Source organism: Cnephaeus nilssonii (assembly GCF_951640355.1).
Source record: "Cnephaeus nilssonii genome assembly, chromosome: 13".
NCBI classification, from domain to species: Eukaryota; Metazoa; Chordata; class Mammalia; order Chiroptera; family Vespertilionidae; genus Cnephaeus; species Cnephaeus nilssonii.
In genome coordinates, this window is record NC_137084.1 from 7,089,264 (window position 1) to 7,105,675 (window position 16,412).

Consider the following 16,412-nt stretch of genomic DNA (forward strand, 5'->3'; position numbering starts at 1 on the left):
CGGCGCCTTAGGGAGCGGCAAGGAGGATGGAGGGCCTTGGGCCCGGGCTGGATGGGTGCCAGGGTGGTCCGCGCCATAGCCCCTGCCCCAGGCTGTGCGCCCCGGCCCAGCCAGTGGTCCTCACGGGTTGCTTCTGTTCCCACAGCCTCGCCGCTGCTGCTGTTTGCCAACCGCCGGGATGTGCGGCTGGTGGACGCCGGCGGAGTCAAGCTGGAGTCCACCGTCGTGGTCAGCGGCCTGGAGGACGCGGCCGCCGTGGATTTCCAGTTCTCCAAGGGGACCGTGTACTGGACGGACGTGAGCGAAGAGGCCATCAAGCAGACCTTCCTGAACCAGACGGGGGCCGCCGTGCAGAACGTGGTCATCTCCGGCCTGGTGTCGCCCGACGGCCTGGCCTGCGACTGGGTCGGCAAGAAGCTGTACTGGACGGACTCGGAGACCAACCGCATCGAGGTGGCCAACCTCAACGGGACGTCCCGCAAGGTCCTTTTCTGGCAGGACCTTGACCAGCCTCGGGCGATCGCCTTGGACCCCGCTCATGGGTAAACCCAGCGGCCTCCCCCTGGTGGGGTGGGGTGGGGTGAGGTCATGATTTCCCTTAGAATTTACTTGAGCCCAAGTTGCTTTTTCTTTTTCTTTTCTTTATTTATTTATTATCGATTTTTCACAGAGAGGAATGGAGAGGGACAGAGAGCCAGAAACATCGATGGGAGAGAAACATCAACCAGCTGCCTCCTGCACACCCCCCACCGGGGATGCGCCCGCAACCAAGGCACATGCCCTTGACCGGAATCGAACCCGGGACCCCTCAGTCCGCAGGCTGACGCTCTATCCACTGAGCCAAACCGGCCTCGGCTTCTTTTTCTTTTAAAATATATTTTCTATTGATTTCAGAGAAGAAGGGAGAGGGAGAGAGAGAGAGAGAAACACCGGTGGTGAGAGAATCCTTAACCAGTTGCCTCCTGCACGCCCCCCCACTGGGGATTGAGCCCGCAACCCCGGCCTGTGCCCTGACTGGGGATCGAACTGTGGAGGCAGGACCAGCGGGATTGGCTGGCACTTTGCCTGTGGGTTGGAGGGAAAGACAGGAAGCAGGGGTGAGGGGGCGCTGCTCCGTGCCTCCGTGTCCCATCTGTGCAGGGGTGTGACTAGGTCACACGTCACGCAGAAAACACCAGGAATGCTGAGAGGTTTCATCTGTGTTAGCTGCTGTTACTCTGAACCCTCTCCCCCCCACCCGACATCCAGTCTCGTGTCCACGGGAAGGTTTCTCTCCTCTTCCTGCAGCCTTTTGCCATGTTGCTGGGAGGCGCTTGGCCTTGGTGGTGAGGCACGTGGTGCTTGGCTGGGAGCGGTCTTCACGCTCCCGGCCAGGCAGGCTGTGCCTGTTCCACCGCTGGGAGCCGGCCAGCCTCTGGCTCTGGCTATTCTCATTAAATATTTGAAATCCTTTCTGGTCCTGCCTCAGAATTCTCCCCCAGATCCACCCCAGGTCCCACCTCTGCCCCGAGGGGCAGAGTTGACTGCGTGGGCGTCCTGGGCAGGACTGTGAGGCCCCAGCCTCCCCCCGCACTCCCCCCCCCCCCCCCCGCCTGCCCTGCCCCAGGAGTGGGTCTGATGAGCGAGGGAGTGCAGACAGCCGTGGTCTCCCCCACTCGCCAGGAAACGCAGGGGAGAGGGCTGGACCGCGGCCCCGCATCCTCTGCGCCGGTGGTGGAGGTTGAGCGGCCTGCTCTGTCCCCCGAGGCACCGTGTCGCCCAGGAGGGAGGAGTCCGGGCCAGGCCCTGGGAGCCGTGGGCAGATCCTGGTCTCTGAGTCCTGGGGCGGGACGCTGCCTGCGAGGGGGCACAGCGGGTTTTGTCCTCCGTCCTGGCCTCCAGCACCAGGTGCCAAGGAGCAGCTCTGCCTCCTCCCGGTCCTGTTGGAGCTCCTGCCATCTCCTTGTGCCCTCCCGTGACCCCGTCCCCCACGAGGGTCCTCCCTCAGAGAAGGGGGGCACCCCTGGCTGCCATCAGGAAGGAAGGTCCCCAGTTCCAGTGTGCACCTTGGTGTGTGTGTGTGTGACCAAGAGCCCCCTGCTGGGGGGCCGTGGACCCCAGAAGCAGGACTTGGTGCGGTGTTGGGGAGGCAGAGCGGGCCGTGGGGAGGACCCTCGGGCCCTGAGTCCCTGGAGGACAGCAGCCCCGTGCTGGGGAAGGCCCGGCCGGTGCCACCACGAGGGGCTGCCGTGGCTCCGGGTCTCCGGATAAAGTCGGGCTAAAACCCAGCCCCCTCTTTAAAATGCAGAGCGGCCCTTCCCTAAAATAACACAGCCACAACCGCAGCCTCTGCACAGAGCCCAGGCCGCACTGCTGTCCTTCGGAAGTTGATTTTCCTCCGTGGAATTTGGCCGGGCCTGTGGCCGCGCTCAGGACGTTGCAAGAGCACGTCCACGCCAGCCCGTCTCTGGTAACCGAGTGGCTCGCAAATTCCCCATTTAAGGAAACCAGCGGCCTCTGTTATGAAACTCGGGGGAAGGAATGTGAATTATGCTCCTCCCGGAGGTCCGAGCCTTCCCGTTTTCTGGCCTGTCCCATTGGCCGCAGCAGAGCGCTCGGGGAGGCCGAGCGGGGATTGCTCGGAGATTTATCCTCCTGCTCCCTCCTCGGAGGGCGGACGGCGGGCGGCAGGAGGGCCGGGCCCTTCCAGGCTGCAGGGGAGCGACTGGCCCCTGCGCTGGGCTGGCGGGAGCCTCTGCCGAGCTGGCCGCCAGCACCTGCGAGCCTTGGGCTGCCAGGAAAAGTGCACCCACCCCAGGCCGCTGGCAGAGGCTGAGTCACATGATGGCCAGGATCTGGCCTTCACCGGAGCACCGCCCGGCGCTCCCAGAGCTGCCGCTGGCACGTGACCGGGGCGGGCCAGCCGTGCAGAGCCTCGGTTTCCTCGTCGGCCCCATGGGGACGGGATTCCGGCTCCCGTGTCATTGGTTCTCGCTAGATGCAAAGGAGACAGAGAAGGCGGCCGTTTGGAGAGGTGCCCTCCCCTGTCCGTCCCCACCGGGCTGGGGAGCTCGGGGACCGCCGAGGGGTGCCCTTGGCCACCATGCAGGGAGGAGGGGGTGCATTTTGTACGAAGCGCCTGCTCCTTTTCAAGCTCCTCACAGGAAGGCGGTGATGGCACCGGCTCAGAGATGGCCCATCTCAAGAAGCCGGCATGACCCCACGGAAGGGGGGTGTCTCAGGTCCCCGCAGGGCTCCCCTGGGGGGCACGTGGCAGCTGTGTGTGCACCATTTCGCTCTCCCCGGTGACCACGCTGGGCGGGAGGGCTGGCAGCTCGGGCTTTGCTGAAGTGGGATGCGGCTTGACCTCTGAAGAAAGGGAGGCCGAGAGCGGTGGGGCGCCCGAGTCGGCACGGAGGGAAGCAGCTCACACAGAAGAGAGCCCGTGGGCGCACGGGGTGACTCCGTCCTCAGACTCACATGATGTCTGTCGCGGGCACCGCCGCCTCCGTGTGGGCAGGCCCTCGCGGGCGATGGCACAGGTGGCTCCTGGGAGTCCCTGCCTTCCCAGCTGGGGTTCCAGCTCACCCCCTCGGCCCAGTGTGAATGAGCCGCTGTCTCTGCAGCCGTCACTGAGGCCCGGGGTGATGGGATTTGCTGACGGCCAGGATCCGTGCCCACCCCAGGGGGAGGGGACTGGGGAGCCCATGCCACCTGGGGAGCTTCACGCACCACGAGTGGGCGAGGGCTCCGCAAATCCGGCACCGTCCCCCCTTCTCTGCATAGAGACTCGGGTGGACGAGATAGGTGCCCCCCCCCCCCCCCCGCCATCTGGAAAACTGGGACAGTCCCTGGGCGCTGGTGGGTTTGAACCTGTCACCCTGGCTGCCTGGGGTCACACATAGGGTCTTCGTTCACTTGCTGGGACATTGGGTGAGGAAGCCTTTGAGGAGGTGGGGGTTTTGTGTGGGTGGGTGCCCCTCGCTGGAAACTTGAGAATGTGGATGAACAAAACCAAGTCCCCCCTCCCCCTCCCCGCCTCTGTCCCACCCAGGAGCACCTGCTCTGTTAGTTCAGTGTCCACTCCAGGCACATGGTGCTGTTGTTGTTTGTTTTAATAGACTTCACTTTTTTAAAAAAATATATTTTATTGATTTTTTACAGAGAGGAAGAGAGGGATAGAGTTAGAAACATCAATCAGCTGCCTCTTGCACACCCCCTACTGGGGATGTGCCCGCAACCAAGGTACATGCCCTTGACCGGAATCGAACCTGGGACCCATCAGTCCGCAGGCCGACGCTCTATCCACTGAGCCAAACCGGTTTTGGCATAGACTTCACTTTTTAAAGCAGCTTTCGGTTCACAGCAAAATTGAGGGGAAGGTGGAGGGTTCCTGTACTCCCATGCGGATACTGTGCGCTTGACAAAGGTTTAATCGTAGCATCAGGCCGAGCAGTGTCACTGCCCTGCAAGTCCTCCGTGCTCCGCCTGGTTACCCTCCCCCCCTCTAGCAACCCCCTCGTTCAGCACCCCCCCCCCCCCCCCCCCGCCCCGTGCCCTGATCTTTGCACTCTCTCCATCGTTCTGCCTCTTACCGAATGTCATGTGATCCCACAGCGTATAGCCATTTCAGATGGGCTTCTTTCGCTTAATGTACTTGTAAGGTTCTTCCATGGTGTTTCATTTTAGTGCTAAATCACATCCCATCTCACACGTCTTTGTCTTTAAGAGGTTCGTTTACAGCGTTGTCATAGTTGCAAAATATCAGAGACAATTCAAACACCTTTTGCAAAGTTATTTAAATAACTTATAGTACTAATTGCCATTAAAAGAATAAGGAGATTTTCTGTAAGTAAAAAGATCGGGTACCCAGAATATATTGCTAATGGGAATGATCGGAAATAGTATATTTTGATTATCCAACTTGGTTAAAAAATAGTATATGACTAACTGCTTAGAACACCAATCGGAAGTAATAATAGCCCAGGCCCTAAGCTTTGGTTGTCTCTGCCAGCTGAGACTTTGGGGCTCATTCACGCTCTCTGTTTCCTGTTTGCATTTGTGGAGGCAGAAAACACAAACAAAAAGCAGATCTCTTACCTCTGTCCCCTGCCCCCTCCTTAGGTACATGTACTGGACAGACTGGGGTGAGACACCCCGAATCGAGCGGGCGGGCATGGACGGCAGCACCCGGAAAGTCATTGTGGACTCAGACATCTACTGGCCCAACGGGCTGACCATTGACCTGGAGGAGCAGAAGCTGTACTGGGCCGACGCCAAGCTCAGCTTCATCCACCGCGCCAACCTGGACGGCTCGTTCCGGTAAGTGGCTGCCCAGTTGTGGGCCCCCACTGCACCCCAGCTGCCACCAGGCCCTTGGCCAGGCCACGCTGGAGGTTGGCAGGCGTCCTTAACTCAGGCCCATGGTCTTGTGTCTGAATCCCGGGGGCTTGAGGACGTCAGAACTCTTACTTAGAACCGTAATAGAGCGCACACACCTCATCTGACGTCACACCCTGAGCAGGGTCTGGGGTGGCGTCTGCCATCGACCACGCGAATATTTTTATAGCAAGATGTAAAGTGCTCATTCTAAGGGAAATCGAAAAGACCACGAATAGCCCCACATCCACGCACAGGTTTGGCCATTAAATGAGGAGAAAACGCCTTCAATTTTCAGACTTTTGTATCTGCAGACAAGGGATTGTGGACCTAAAGCCCAGGGTCTGACCGGGTTTTGAGCAGGCCCCTGCACCCGTCTTCCTCCGCACCCACAGGCAGAAGGTGGTGGAGGGCAGCCTGACGCACCCCTTTGCCCTGACGCTCTCGGGGGACACGCTGTACTGGACCGACTGGCAGACCCGCTCCATCCACGCCTGCAACAAGAGGACTGGGGAGAAGCGTAAGGAGATCCTCCGTGCTCTCTACTCGCCCATGGACATCCAAGTGCTCAGCCCCGAGCGGCAGCCCTACAGTGAGTAGGGTGGGCGGGCAGGGCAGGGGTGGTGTCCCCCTCCCCCCAGGGGCCCGTGGTCTGGGGGAGGCCTGTCCTCAGGCTAGTGGGGAAAAGGGGATGCTTGCTGGAGCAGAGGGAGGTGTGTAGAGTGCAGGGGCGGGCTGGGGAGCGGCCTGGTCGGGGTCCCCCTGCAGGGCTAGTGTGGGGGCTGTTCCAGGGGTCCCCGTCATGACCGTCCGTATAGGCAGGTTCTGAGACCCTTCCAGGGAAGGCTGAGGTTGGTCTTCCTGGAGGAGGTGTCCTTTGTGGGGCCCTGAAGGAGATGAGGGCCTCTTGTAGAAGATTGGGGACCGGGGCAGAAAGATGCCCACACCTGGGCCGTGAGGGAGGCTGGGAGAAATGGGAGGAGTTGGTGGGGCTGACGGCCGGGCGTGGTGGGAGTCAGCGGGGAGGTGGGATGGGGTGCCATGGTGATCCCCCGATGCCTCAGGAGGATGGCGATTGGGCAGAGGGACACACTGGGGCTCCCAGGACATGGGAGGTCGGGGGGCAGAGGGACACACTGGGGCTCCCAGGACATGGGAGGTTGGGGGGCCCCGTTCTGGAACTTTCTCTCACCCTGCCCCGTTTTCCCCAGTCCACACGCAGTGTGAGGAGGACAATGGTGGCTGCTCCCACCTGTGCCTGCTGTCCCCGAGGGAGCCTTTCTACGCGTGCGCCTGCCCCACCGGCGTGCAGCTGCAGGACAACGGCAAGACGTGCAAGGCAGGTGAGACGCGTGGCGCTGGAAGTAGTCGTCCTATAACAACCCCCGGGGAACGTAGGTGGAGAGCATGTTCCCAATGGGACCTGTTCACGCCCCAGTTAAGTTGGTTTCTCCCACGCGCCATGTCTTTCCTTGGCTTGAGGTATTTCCCCACCTTCTTATTCTCCCCCTTAATTTTCAGGCACTTGGTGCTTCGAGGGCTCAGACTCTGACTGCTTCTAAGGAAGGGTCCCCTTCTCTGTGCTGGTGCCTGAGCCTCGGGGCTGCAGGTGGCAGGTCCAGGCATGCTCTTTGGGAAGTGGGCGTCCATTGGAACCTGCTTCCCTGTTGGGTGTTTCTGTTCTGTCTGTTTTGCTGCTGCTGAGTCGTGCTGCCGGGAGAGGGCCGGCTGGGGCCTGGCCCTGGACTAAGAGGGATCTGCATCTGGTGTTGATTGGTGATGCCTGGCCGAGCCCTGTGTTGGATCGGCTTGTGATGTCTGCTCTGGGAGAGGGAGGGGTGGCTGGCTGCAGGCTTGGTCGCCATCTCCGCCCACTTGGGGTGTTTGGGGCCAGGCTGCATGTGGGCATTTGGGGAAGGAGTGGGGGGTGGACACGACTGCCTCCCAAAAGGTGGACTGTGCAGAAGCGCCCGCCAGGCGCCTTGCCCGATGGGGACTCATGCGGGTAGTTTTTGTTAAGGGGCCCGGGGGGCTCCCTCGTGCATCAGAATTCCAGGAATGTCTCAGGACTTGAAGCTGGGACCTTGGGCGTGACTTAGATGCCTGGGACTCTCGCTTCGGGTGTCTGCGTCGTGGTGTCGAAATGAAAATTTGTGGGAATTCTATTTTTTCCTGATTTTGAGTGAATGAAAGCCAGCCTTATATAGGGGGTTGGTGCCTTCCCCAAGAAAAGGGCTGAGGTGGTGGTGATGCTTGGACCCCAGTAAATGGGTATGGCCTCCCAGCGGTGTGCAAGTGTCCCCCTAATAGGGGAGGGTGGAATGGGGGCGGGCCCTCTGGCTGCCGAGCACCGGGGGAGTGGGGCTGGTCGCGTCAGCCCTCTGGCTGCAGTTTCCTCGCTTGTGAAATGGGAGCGCAGAGGACTCCCCTCTGCACGGGGGTGGGGTGGGGGGGGCAGGGGGTTGGTCAGAGGAGAGGCTGCTGTCCAGGATGCCTGTGTGGACAGGATGTGGGGTCCACGTGGACCAGGTGTGAGACTCGGGACTCCCTTCCTTTGGGCTCGGGGTGCATTGTCTCAGGTCCCCTGGCCCCTCCTGGTGAGTGGCCCTGGTGAGGGTCCTGAGGTTTGAGACTAGGAAGGAAGTCACACCAAGCGGCCCCAGGTTTGCCAGAGGCTTAGGGGGGCCTCGGGGGTACCCAGTGACTCTTGTCCCTGGAAACCAGCATGCAAGGATCCCCTTGGGGCTGGGCCCCAATCCCAGTGCCCACCGCCCTCCCGCTCGGCCTCCCGCCCCCTCCGCTCCAGCCGCTCCCCCCTCCCCCCGCTGAGGCGCCCAGCTGGCTTTGGTTTTCCCCATGTTTTTCCAATTATGTGGAATGGGCTAAAAACAGCAGTAGCGGGGCCTTATTTGGGAGTTACCACCCCTGTCCAAGGAGGCCGCCGCTTCCCTCGCTCCAGCCTCTCGGCGGCCGGCTCTTTGTGGGACGTGCCCCTGTTGTTTTGACTCTTGTCCCCACGCATTCCTCATCGCTGGGGTCTTCTGGGCAGAGCACCCCCTGCTCCGGGCCTGGACGTCCTGGGTAGGTGGCTCACGGGAGCGTCCGGGCCCTGTGGCTTCACCGCCCAGGGTGGCCGGGCTGTGCCGGGGCGGGCTCTCCGTCCCCCGCCCAGACCGCGGGCTGTCGGGCAGGCGGGAGGCTCCGACGCCGTGATTTACGGGTCCGCCTGCCCCACCTCGCCAAGGAGTAGTGTTAGCAGATGTTCGCGGGGACAGGAAACAGAAAGACGGCGGGGACGTGGCCGGCCGAGGCCGGGGGAACAGAGGCGTCACTGTTGGGTCTGAGGGGCAGACTGACAACTGGCCGACGTCTCCGAGCGCCTCACATCCATCTGTCTGTCCGGGCGGATCAAGCCGAGGCGCGGGGCTGAGGAATAAGGGGCGCATTTGTTCCCCGTCTGGCTGTCTCGCCACTTATCGGGGAAGTAGGTCAAAGGGGAAAGAAAGGAGGCCCTTGTGGCCCGCGCGGTGATTGGCGTTGACGCTGCAGACGGAAGGCAGCGGCCGTTCGCAGCCGCGGACCGTGAATTTCTAAGTGAATTTCTAATGGCTGGAGAGTGAGATTGCACAGTCCCAGGAAGTGGGATGGCAAGTCCGAGCACCGACTTGTGTTGTGTTGGAAATCGAGGCATAGCCCGCAGACAGTAAAGGGTGCAGGTTCTAGGTGCACGTTGGATTTGCTTTGACAGCTGTATAAACCTGTGCAGCCACCGCCGAACCCGATACAGAACCTTCCCACTGCCCAGAACCCCCTCCCCGCCCCGCAGCACAGCCGCGGTCCGGCTTCTTGCACCAGATTAGCGTTGTCTGTTCCGGAATGTTTTAGAAATGGAACCACACAGCACGTGCTCTCTGTGTCTGAGCCTGAAGACCGACGTTTACATCGAATAAAAGAGGGGAGGAGAGCAGGCCATATTCTTGGAAGGAGAAGACTGTCCTCCTGGCTGTGGGATAAGACCCGATAGCCCTTTCCTTTCTGGTCTGGCTGGCTCGCTGCGGCCACCCCAACGCGGGCCCTGCCTCCCAGCCTGCCCGGTCCGGCCCAGCTGCAGCCTGGCCCCAGGCGGCCCCGAGCCCAGGTGTCTCCCCTTGCCTCAGAGTCAGGTTCTGGGCTTCTTGGGTCCGAGTCCTGGCAGAGCCCAGTCTGCCCAGAGGATGTCTCCACCTGCCCCGCCCCGCCGGGTCGCGTGCCCCTCAGACTCACCCTGGATTGGGTGACGGCTGCACGTTCTCTGTCTAGGTTCCTCTGAGCGGGGCCCTGTGCCTCTGCCTGTGAGATTTCGCGTGCCCTGGGGGTGGTGAGCAGAGCGCCCCTGTGGAGCTGGGCTGATGCCTTGGGCTGCCGGCTTGTCGTCAGAGAGAGACTAGGAGGGTCTTTTCCACCCGTTACCTCCTGTTCCGCTAGAAGTGGGTTGTTGGCTCCTTCCATCCCACCCTCTGAGCGCCCGGCTCTCTGCCTTTGCTGTGCCCAGAGCCCCCGTCCCCTTGGCCCCAGACCTCCGTTTAGACACCCCGGCTCCTCCGGGAGGGAGGGAGGGGTTCTGGCTTCCCATGGGACCAACGTCAGGACCAGGAAGGTGCTGGGAACGTAGGTCAGTCACCTCTAAGAGTGCCTGTAGCGCGGGAACAACCTGGCTGACTGCGCCAGGAGGGACCTGTCCTTCTCCCCTCCTTGCTAACCCGAGGGACATGATTTGGTGGGAATCCGGGCGTCTGAGTGTGGCCTCGGCTCTGCACAGAGGGGCCGTCACCCCAATGAAATGCAGAATCTTCGTGTCTCGTTGAGGGTCCAACACGATCATGTCTCTGAGGGCGCCTTATAAACTGTGAAGTGCGGTGCCCTGGCATTGAGCCGTGTGAACCGCTGAGGCTCCGCCACCGTTGCGCCCGAGCGGTGGCAGTTTCATAAGGTTCAGCCGACCCGAGGTTTGGACGTCCACCACCGGGCGGGTAGGGTGATAGCAGTCCTGTTCTTGAGCCTGCTGGGCCGGCACGCTTCGGGGCCCTGGGCTTGTCTGTACCCCACCCGTCCCCTACACTGCCTGGGCCCCAAGGGCAGGGGGCGTGTCCATGCGCCCAGCCAGGCCATCTCACGGAGGACAGAGGGGATTATCGGGAGGGGCGGCCCTGCTCTTCGGGGAACGGCACGGGTGCCTGGCTCAGAGAGGCACTGGGACGGCTTCTTAAAGACCCGCGCCTCGTGCCGGAGAGGTGGGACACAGCCTTCTCCCCCACCGAGGTCACTCACTGTTTTCGAGCCCCACACACCCACGTTCCTGAGTTTCAGGGCCGCCCATCTTTTTTTGGGTGTGTTTTTAAAAGTATATATATTTGTATTGATTTTAGAGAGGAAGGGAGAGGGAGAGAGGGATAGAAGCATCAATGGTGAGAGAGAGAATCATTGATCCGCTGCTTCCTGCACTGGGGATCGTGCCCCCAACCCGAGTATGCGTCCTCACTGGGAATCGAACCGTGACCTCCTGGTCCCTAGGTCACCGCTCAACCACTGAGCCGCGCTGACAGGGCAGGGCCACCCACCTTTAATTTGCCCAACAAACCACCTTTGCTCGTGTGTCCCTGTCTCTGTCGAGCCCATCTCCGCCCGGGGCGTGAGCCTTCCGTGTGTGGCTCTCCCCTCGTTCACACAGAGCGTGGCGGGCCAGGTCCCCCGGCGCGTGTTTGTGGCACGGGCAGGGGCCGCGTGGTGGGGCTGTGGCCTTGGGCTGCCGGGCGCATGGGCTTTGTCAGGGGACCCCCCCCCCCCCCCCTGCCTTGCTGGGCGGCCTTATCCATACCTGGGTTTTATCTGTGAGGCAGCAGGAGTCAGGGTGCTTGCTCCAGGTCACTCAGGGGGGAAGCGGGGAAGGGGCTGGAGTCAGGTGCCTCCGTGTGGTGAGCGGCCCCAGGGGACGGGGAAGAGCAGGTGGCTGAGGACCACGTGAGGGGCCGACACCTGGAGGCGGGAGGGAGGGCCGGCTGCAGGGGGGTCACCAGGCTGGCACTGGCCTTGCCGCTCTCCGGCTGCCCCCGGCCCCTGGGCAGAGGAGCGGCCCCGTTTGAGAGCTGAGCCGGCGGTGCCCCTGCCACTGCTGGCAGCTGCAGCCTCCTCTCCGGGAGCCTGGGGTGGGCCCGGCGGAGGACAGCTGCTCGGGCCTCAGGTTTCCAGTGGAGCCAGCGCCCGGCCCGGCCACTTCCTCTGTGCCTTGTGACCCTGCGGTCACTCGGCACGGTTTCCTGGGCCAGGATGCTGGGCTGCGGTTTTAGCTTTTGTCCAACCACTCACCCCAGGGGGGCAGTGGAGAAACTCAATCAATTGCTGAAAAACAAAAATAAGCCGGCCGCCTGCCTGCTGTGAAGCTGTTTATGGCCTTCGGCTCTGCAGAGTGGACGGCAGCCTGGGCCGGGCCCCGGCTGTTTCCACGCGGCTTCGGGCCCGGGAGGTGGCCCAGGGCAGCTCTGCCCGCTGTGGGGCAGCCGCAGGGAGACGGGGCCGGGAGCAGGCCGGCAGTGGTGTCCGGAAGGTGAGGGAGGGAGGCTGTTCTCTGCATCCGTCCCCAGCGTGGGGGGTGCTGGCCTCTGGGTGGGCCCGTCCTTGGGCCATGACCTTGGGCTGCAGTGGTTCGTCGGGGCCTGTGGTGGTGTCCGCTCTGCCTGCCGGGTGATGGGCCCTTCCACTTGCGTCTGGGCTGAGGTGGTCAGTCCTTACTCTGCTCATCACAAAAGCCCCTGTTCCCACGTTGGGGTGTGGAGATGCACCGAGAGGACCTTCCAGGGCCCCCCACTCTGGGCGCCCGCCAGCAGGCTCTCCTCCTGGGCTGGGGGGCCTTCGGGTTCCCCCGCCCCCTTCCTTCCTCCTCCTGTTGCTCTTTTCTCCCACGCCGCTCAGAACCCGGAGGCCACACATACATCGTCCCCGAGCGGCAGTTCCGTGCAGGCCTGGGTCATTCATTCCCCCGTCGCCCAGGGGGACCCGCCGGGGTCCGACCCGCCTCCCCGCTAGACCTCCAGATCCCCGAAGGATAACCGCGTGCGCCCACCCGTGTGTTAAAAGCCTTGGTGTTTCCTTGTTATAAAGTCACGTGTGTTTTCACTGCAGAAAGGGAAACACCATAAAAAATAATGGAGAAAATAAAATCCACCCGTAGCTTTGCCACCCAGAAAGAGCTGCTCGGAGTGTCCTGCTGTTTCTCGTTCGTCTTTTTCTGCGGGGTTTGTCCAGGTCTCGTTCTGCGGGGTTTGTTCACATCGCCAGCGTGGCGTCGTGTCTGACTTCCCCGCTGACCGTTTCACGCGCGCTTCCCACGTGGGCCTGCTCCAGAGCGGCGCCCTCAGCCCAGGGCCCGCCGCCACCTAACGCTGTGTGTGGGGGACAGTCAGACTGTTCACAGGCTCTTTGCTTCGGTTTGGGCTTTGCTGTTTTCATGCAGAGATGGCAGTGACGCTCGCTGACCAGGAAGCGGTGACCAGGGATCCATGTGCGCCTTGGGCTGGGTTCACGGAGGGGGTTGGGTGGGTGGGTGGGGGGGAAACTTGCTGGGTGAGAGGGTCCCTGAGCCGTGTTGCCGTCCAGGGAGTGTGTGCCCTGTCGGTCCCCTGGGAGGCAGGGACAGGCGGCACCCACACGGAGACCACAAGTCTCTCTCCACCCGAGGTGGCAGCGCAGGCCTCTCCTGTTTGCACATTACCGAGAGGTTCCTCGTTTTTCATGTTTACCTCCTGTGCTGTTTCTCCTGTTACTTTGCGTTTATGGTCTTCGCCTGTGCATTGCTGGGGTTTGGGTGGCTTTCTGATGGACTTATCTGCCTTTAATTAAAAAAAGTAATAGACTCTAATTTTGGAGCAGTTCGAGGTTGACAGGAAAATGGAGGGAAGCGTATGGTTGATTTCCCTGAGTCCGCTCTCCCTCTTACACGGTTTCCCGTCACTAGAACTTACTCTCTCACATTGTGAAAAATTGTGTACTTTTCACACGAGGGTTAGCAAACCGCCTGTGGGCAGATGGCTCGCTGCCTGTTTTTGTGCAGCCTGGGCGTTAAGAATGGTTTTGACATTTTTACGTGTGTGCAAAAAAAAAAAAAAAAATTCCCAAGGAGAACGTTTTGTGACGTGGGACAGGATGGGACGTTCACATTCAGTGTCCACGGAGGACGCTTGCCCACTTTTGCTTACGCCTCCCCGTGGCGGCTTCGGGCTGCAGTGAACGTGTGGGGTGCCTGTGGCGAAGCCGGGCCGTTTTCCCTGGCCCTTTGCAGAGAGCGCGTGCGGGCGTCTGCTGCAGACGAGGAGGGCCTGGGCTGCAGACATGACGCTGCGGACACTCGCACGGGCTTTCTGCCGGCGTGTCTCAGGGTTGCGTGTTGCCCTGCGGCTGGGCTCCTGCGGGGTGCGCAGCGTGCGGTGTGCACCGGGCGTCCTCGAAGACAGGGCTGCGCCCAGAGCTGTCCGGGAAGAGCTGTGGCCTGTGTGACAACGCAAACCCTCGGTGGGCCCCGGCCGTGCTCAGATCTGCCTGATGCCCTGATGGGGGGCGTTGATAGGTCAGCGCCCGTCCTGCCCCCCCCGCCCCCCTCCAGCTGCAGGTGGGCTGCTGCTCGGCCTTCCTGCTGTTGCCCAGGCTGTTGCTTTTGCCCGGAGTTCCCTCCCTTGGAGCTTCTGCGAAACCTTTCCTTTCACACTCTGCTCCCCACCGGGTGTGGGTTGGATTGTGTCCCCCCAGGAACCTGTGAAGGTGACCGGCTTGGAAAGAAGGTCTTCTCAGATGCTCCAGTGAAGATAGTCACCCTGGGGGAGGGTGGGGGGTGGGCCCTAATGGCTGGTGACCCTGTAAGGGGGAAACGTAGACACAGACACTTGGGGAGGAGGCCGCGTGCAGATGGCGGCAGAGAGGAGTGAGGCAGCCGCGAGCCGAGCTGAGCCGAGCCCCGGACTGGAGCGGCAGGATGGCCAGCGACCACCCGAAGCTGGAAGAGGCGGGAGGGACCCTCTCCTGCAGCCTGCGGAGAGCACGGCCTGCCAGACCTTGAGGTTTGACTTCCGGCTTCCAGGCCGTGAGGGAGTCTGTTTCCACTGGTGTAAGCCCCCCAGTGTGTGGCCGTGCGTTCCAGCCGCCCCCTCTGTGTCTCACCTTGTCTGTGTGATCCCAGGCTGGCACAGGGATGGCGCCTGGGGCGGAGGGCGCTTGGCCTGGGTGGATGTTGGCAGGGAGTGTGGGGGGGTGACATCAGGCCACCCCTCAAGTTCGAACACCCTCTGCCAGGAAGGCCATGTCCGACCTGGCCTGTGCCCGGCAGCCCGTGCTCGGCCCCGAGGCCGAGGTGCTGCCTTCTTGCCCCGGGGTGTGTGCGTGCAGGGAGGAAGGGGCGCGGTCAGGCCCCCCCCCCCCCCCCCCAAGGAGGAGGCTCCAGGGACTGCTGCCCAGCCAGGGAGGGGAAGGTTTCACTTTCCTTGGCAGCGCTGCGAGGCCGGCTATTTGTTTAGACAACCCCAAGGAAAACCATTTGGCCAAACTGTTAGTTTCTAAACAGTTTACTTCCCTGGTGTTTAAACAAACTCCCACCCGGGCTTCGTGTCTGGTCCCAGGGAGGGGGTCGGCCCCTCCGCCTCACCGCCCGGCACGGTGCCCTGCACCCACCCCCAGGTGGCCCGCGGCCCGGCTGCTGCTCTGACCTTGTACGGACGACCCTGGGGGATTACCTGTGGGCAGCAGCCTTGGGGAGTGGCCTCAGGGCCCAGGCCAGTGGCTCTCTCTGCGCCCGCACTGGCCTGGCCCTGGACGGAGCGCCCTGCTACCTCCCTGCTGGGCACGGTCTGGGCCTCCTCAGACCGTCAGGCAAACGTGCTGAGCTGTGGCTCCCTCCCTGACTCCCTCCTGGTATCGGGGTCTCTGCATTTTTCTCATTTTCTAGGCGAAGTTCAAATAAGAACCTCAAAGGCTCTGCAGCCGATGGGGTGTGGGAGACCCCCCTTTGGAGTCAATTAACACCCACTAATTTATCCCAGCAATTAATCACCGCCTTAGTCGCCAGCCGCCAGCCGAGGCTTTTTTCTGAGGGACACTGATAATGGGGTTCCCTGATGGGGGGGGGGTGCTCCAGGCTTTGTGTTGACCTGGTACTGGAGGGCTGGGGCTGGGCACACGTAGCCCCTGGTGGCTCTGTGCCCGTTGGGCACACTCTGCCTGAACCTGCTGAAGGTCACGACCACACGAATCCCAGAAGCTCTTTGAACTGGAGGCCAAACCCCCAGCTTCAATCAACTGTCCCCGTACCCCAGTTTCCTTCCTGGCACTGATTCACGGGTGGTCTCTGCCCTGTGACCCCAGGGACATCAGGGGGGCTGATCCGTTTTTTTCACCCCCAGCGCCAGCACCTGTCCAGGACCTGCTGCAGGCAGCTGCCCTCAGAAGTAGTGGTGGGTGACCGAGCCGGCTGGGCAGCTGGCCTGTGCCAACTTCAGGGATCAGAGTTGGTGGGACCTTATTTCCCCACTCGCTGCTGTGTGCCTGGGCGGGGAACCTAACCTCTCCGTGCATCCGGTTCTTCGTCGGTAAAATGGGGCACCGTCGGGTTGGTGTGAGGTTTGTGCCCTTTCAGGTGACTGTGTCTGGAGGATCATGGGAACAGTGACAGGCAAAACAGGCTCCAAGTGTGTTTCGGGGCCAAGTGTCGGTTTCCCTCGGGACCAGCCTTTTCTGTGGGGTTGTGGTTGCGGTGCTACTTGAGGTCAAGTGCGGTTTGACGTACACTCGTACGTCTCGCACAGTGAGGCTGCCCGACCTTCCCTCTTTGGAAAGTTCTGCAGATGCCCTCTGGGACCGGGCTCTTCCTGGTCGTGCCCTGGGGGGCTCCGTCCACCCCCCACTCCTCCCATGGCAGATGAAGCCAGAACCTTCTGTGGAGTAAGGTCTCCTTGATATCAGGGCTCCAGAGAGGGTCGGGCTGATTCTTCACTATAAATGAGGAAACCAAGGCCCAGAGAGGGTTAGGGACCTGCCCA

General features: G+C 61.8%; 1 protein-coding gene across 3 annotated transcripts in view; it reads left to right on the forward strand.

The window, feature by feature from the left end:
* The window catches only part of LRP5 (LDL receptor related protein 5), a 76,663-nt gene that overhangs the window by 27,118 nt on the left and 33,133 nt on the right, over positions 1-16,412 (forward strand). For 2 of the 3 annotated variants that reach the window (XM_079786914.1, XM_079786913.1), the window contains exons 2-5: positions 146-542; positions 5,104-5,301; positions 5,754-5,950; positions 6,570-6,701. In XM_079786914.1, the coding sequence (XP_079643040.1) occupies positions 146-542; positions 5,104-5,301; positions 5,754-5,950; positions 6,570-6,701 (924 nt within the window). Of the gene's footprint in view, positions 1-145; positions 543-5,103; positions 5,302-5,753; positions 5,951-6,415; positions 6,474-6,517; positions 6,702-16,412 lie in introns of those variants that run through there. The other variant, XM_079786915.1, reaches the window with a different exon arrangement.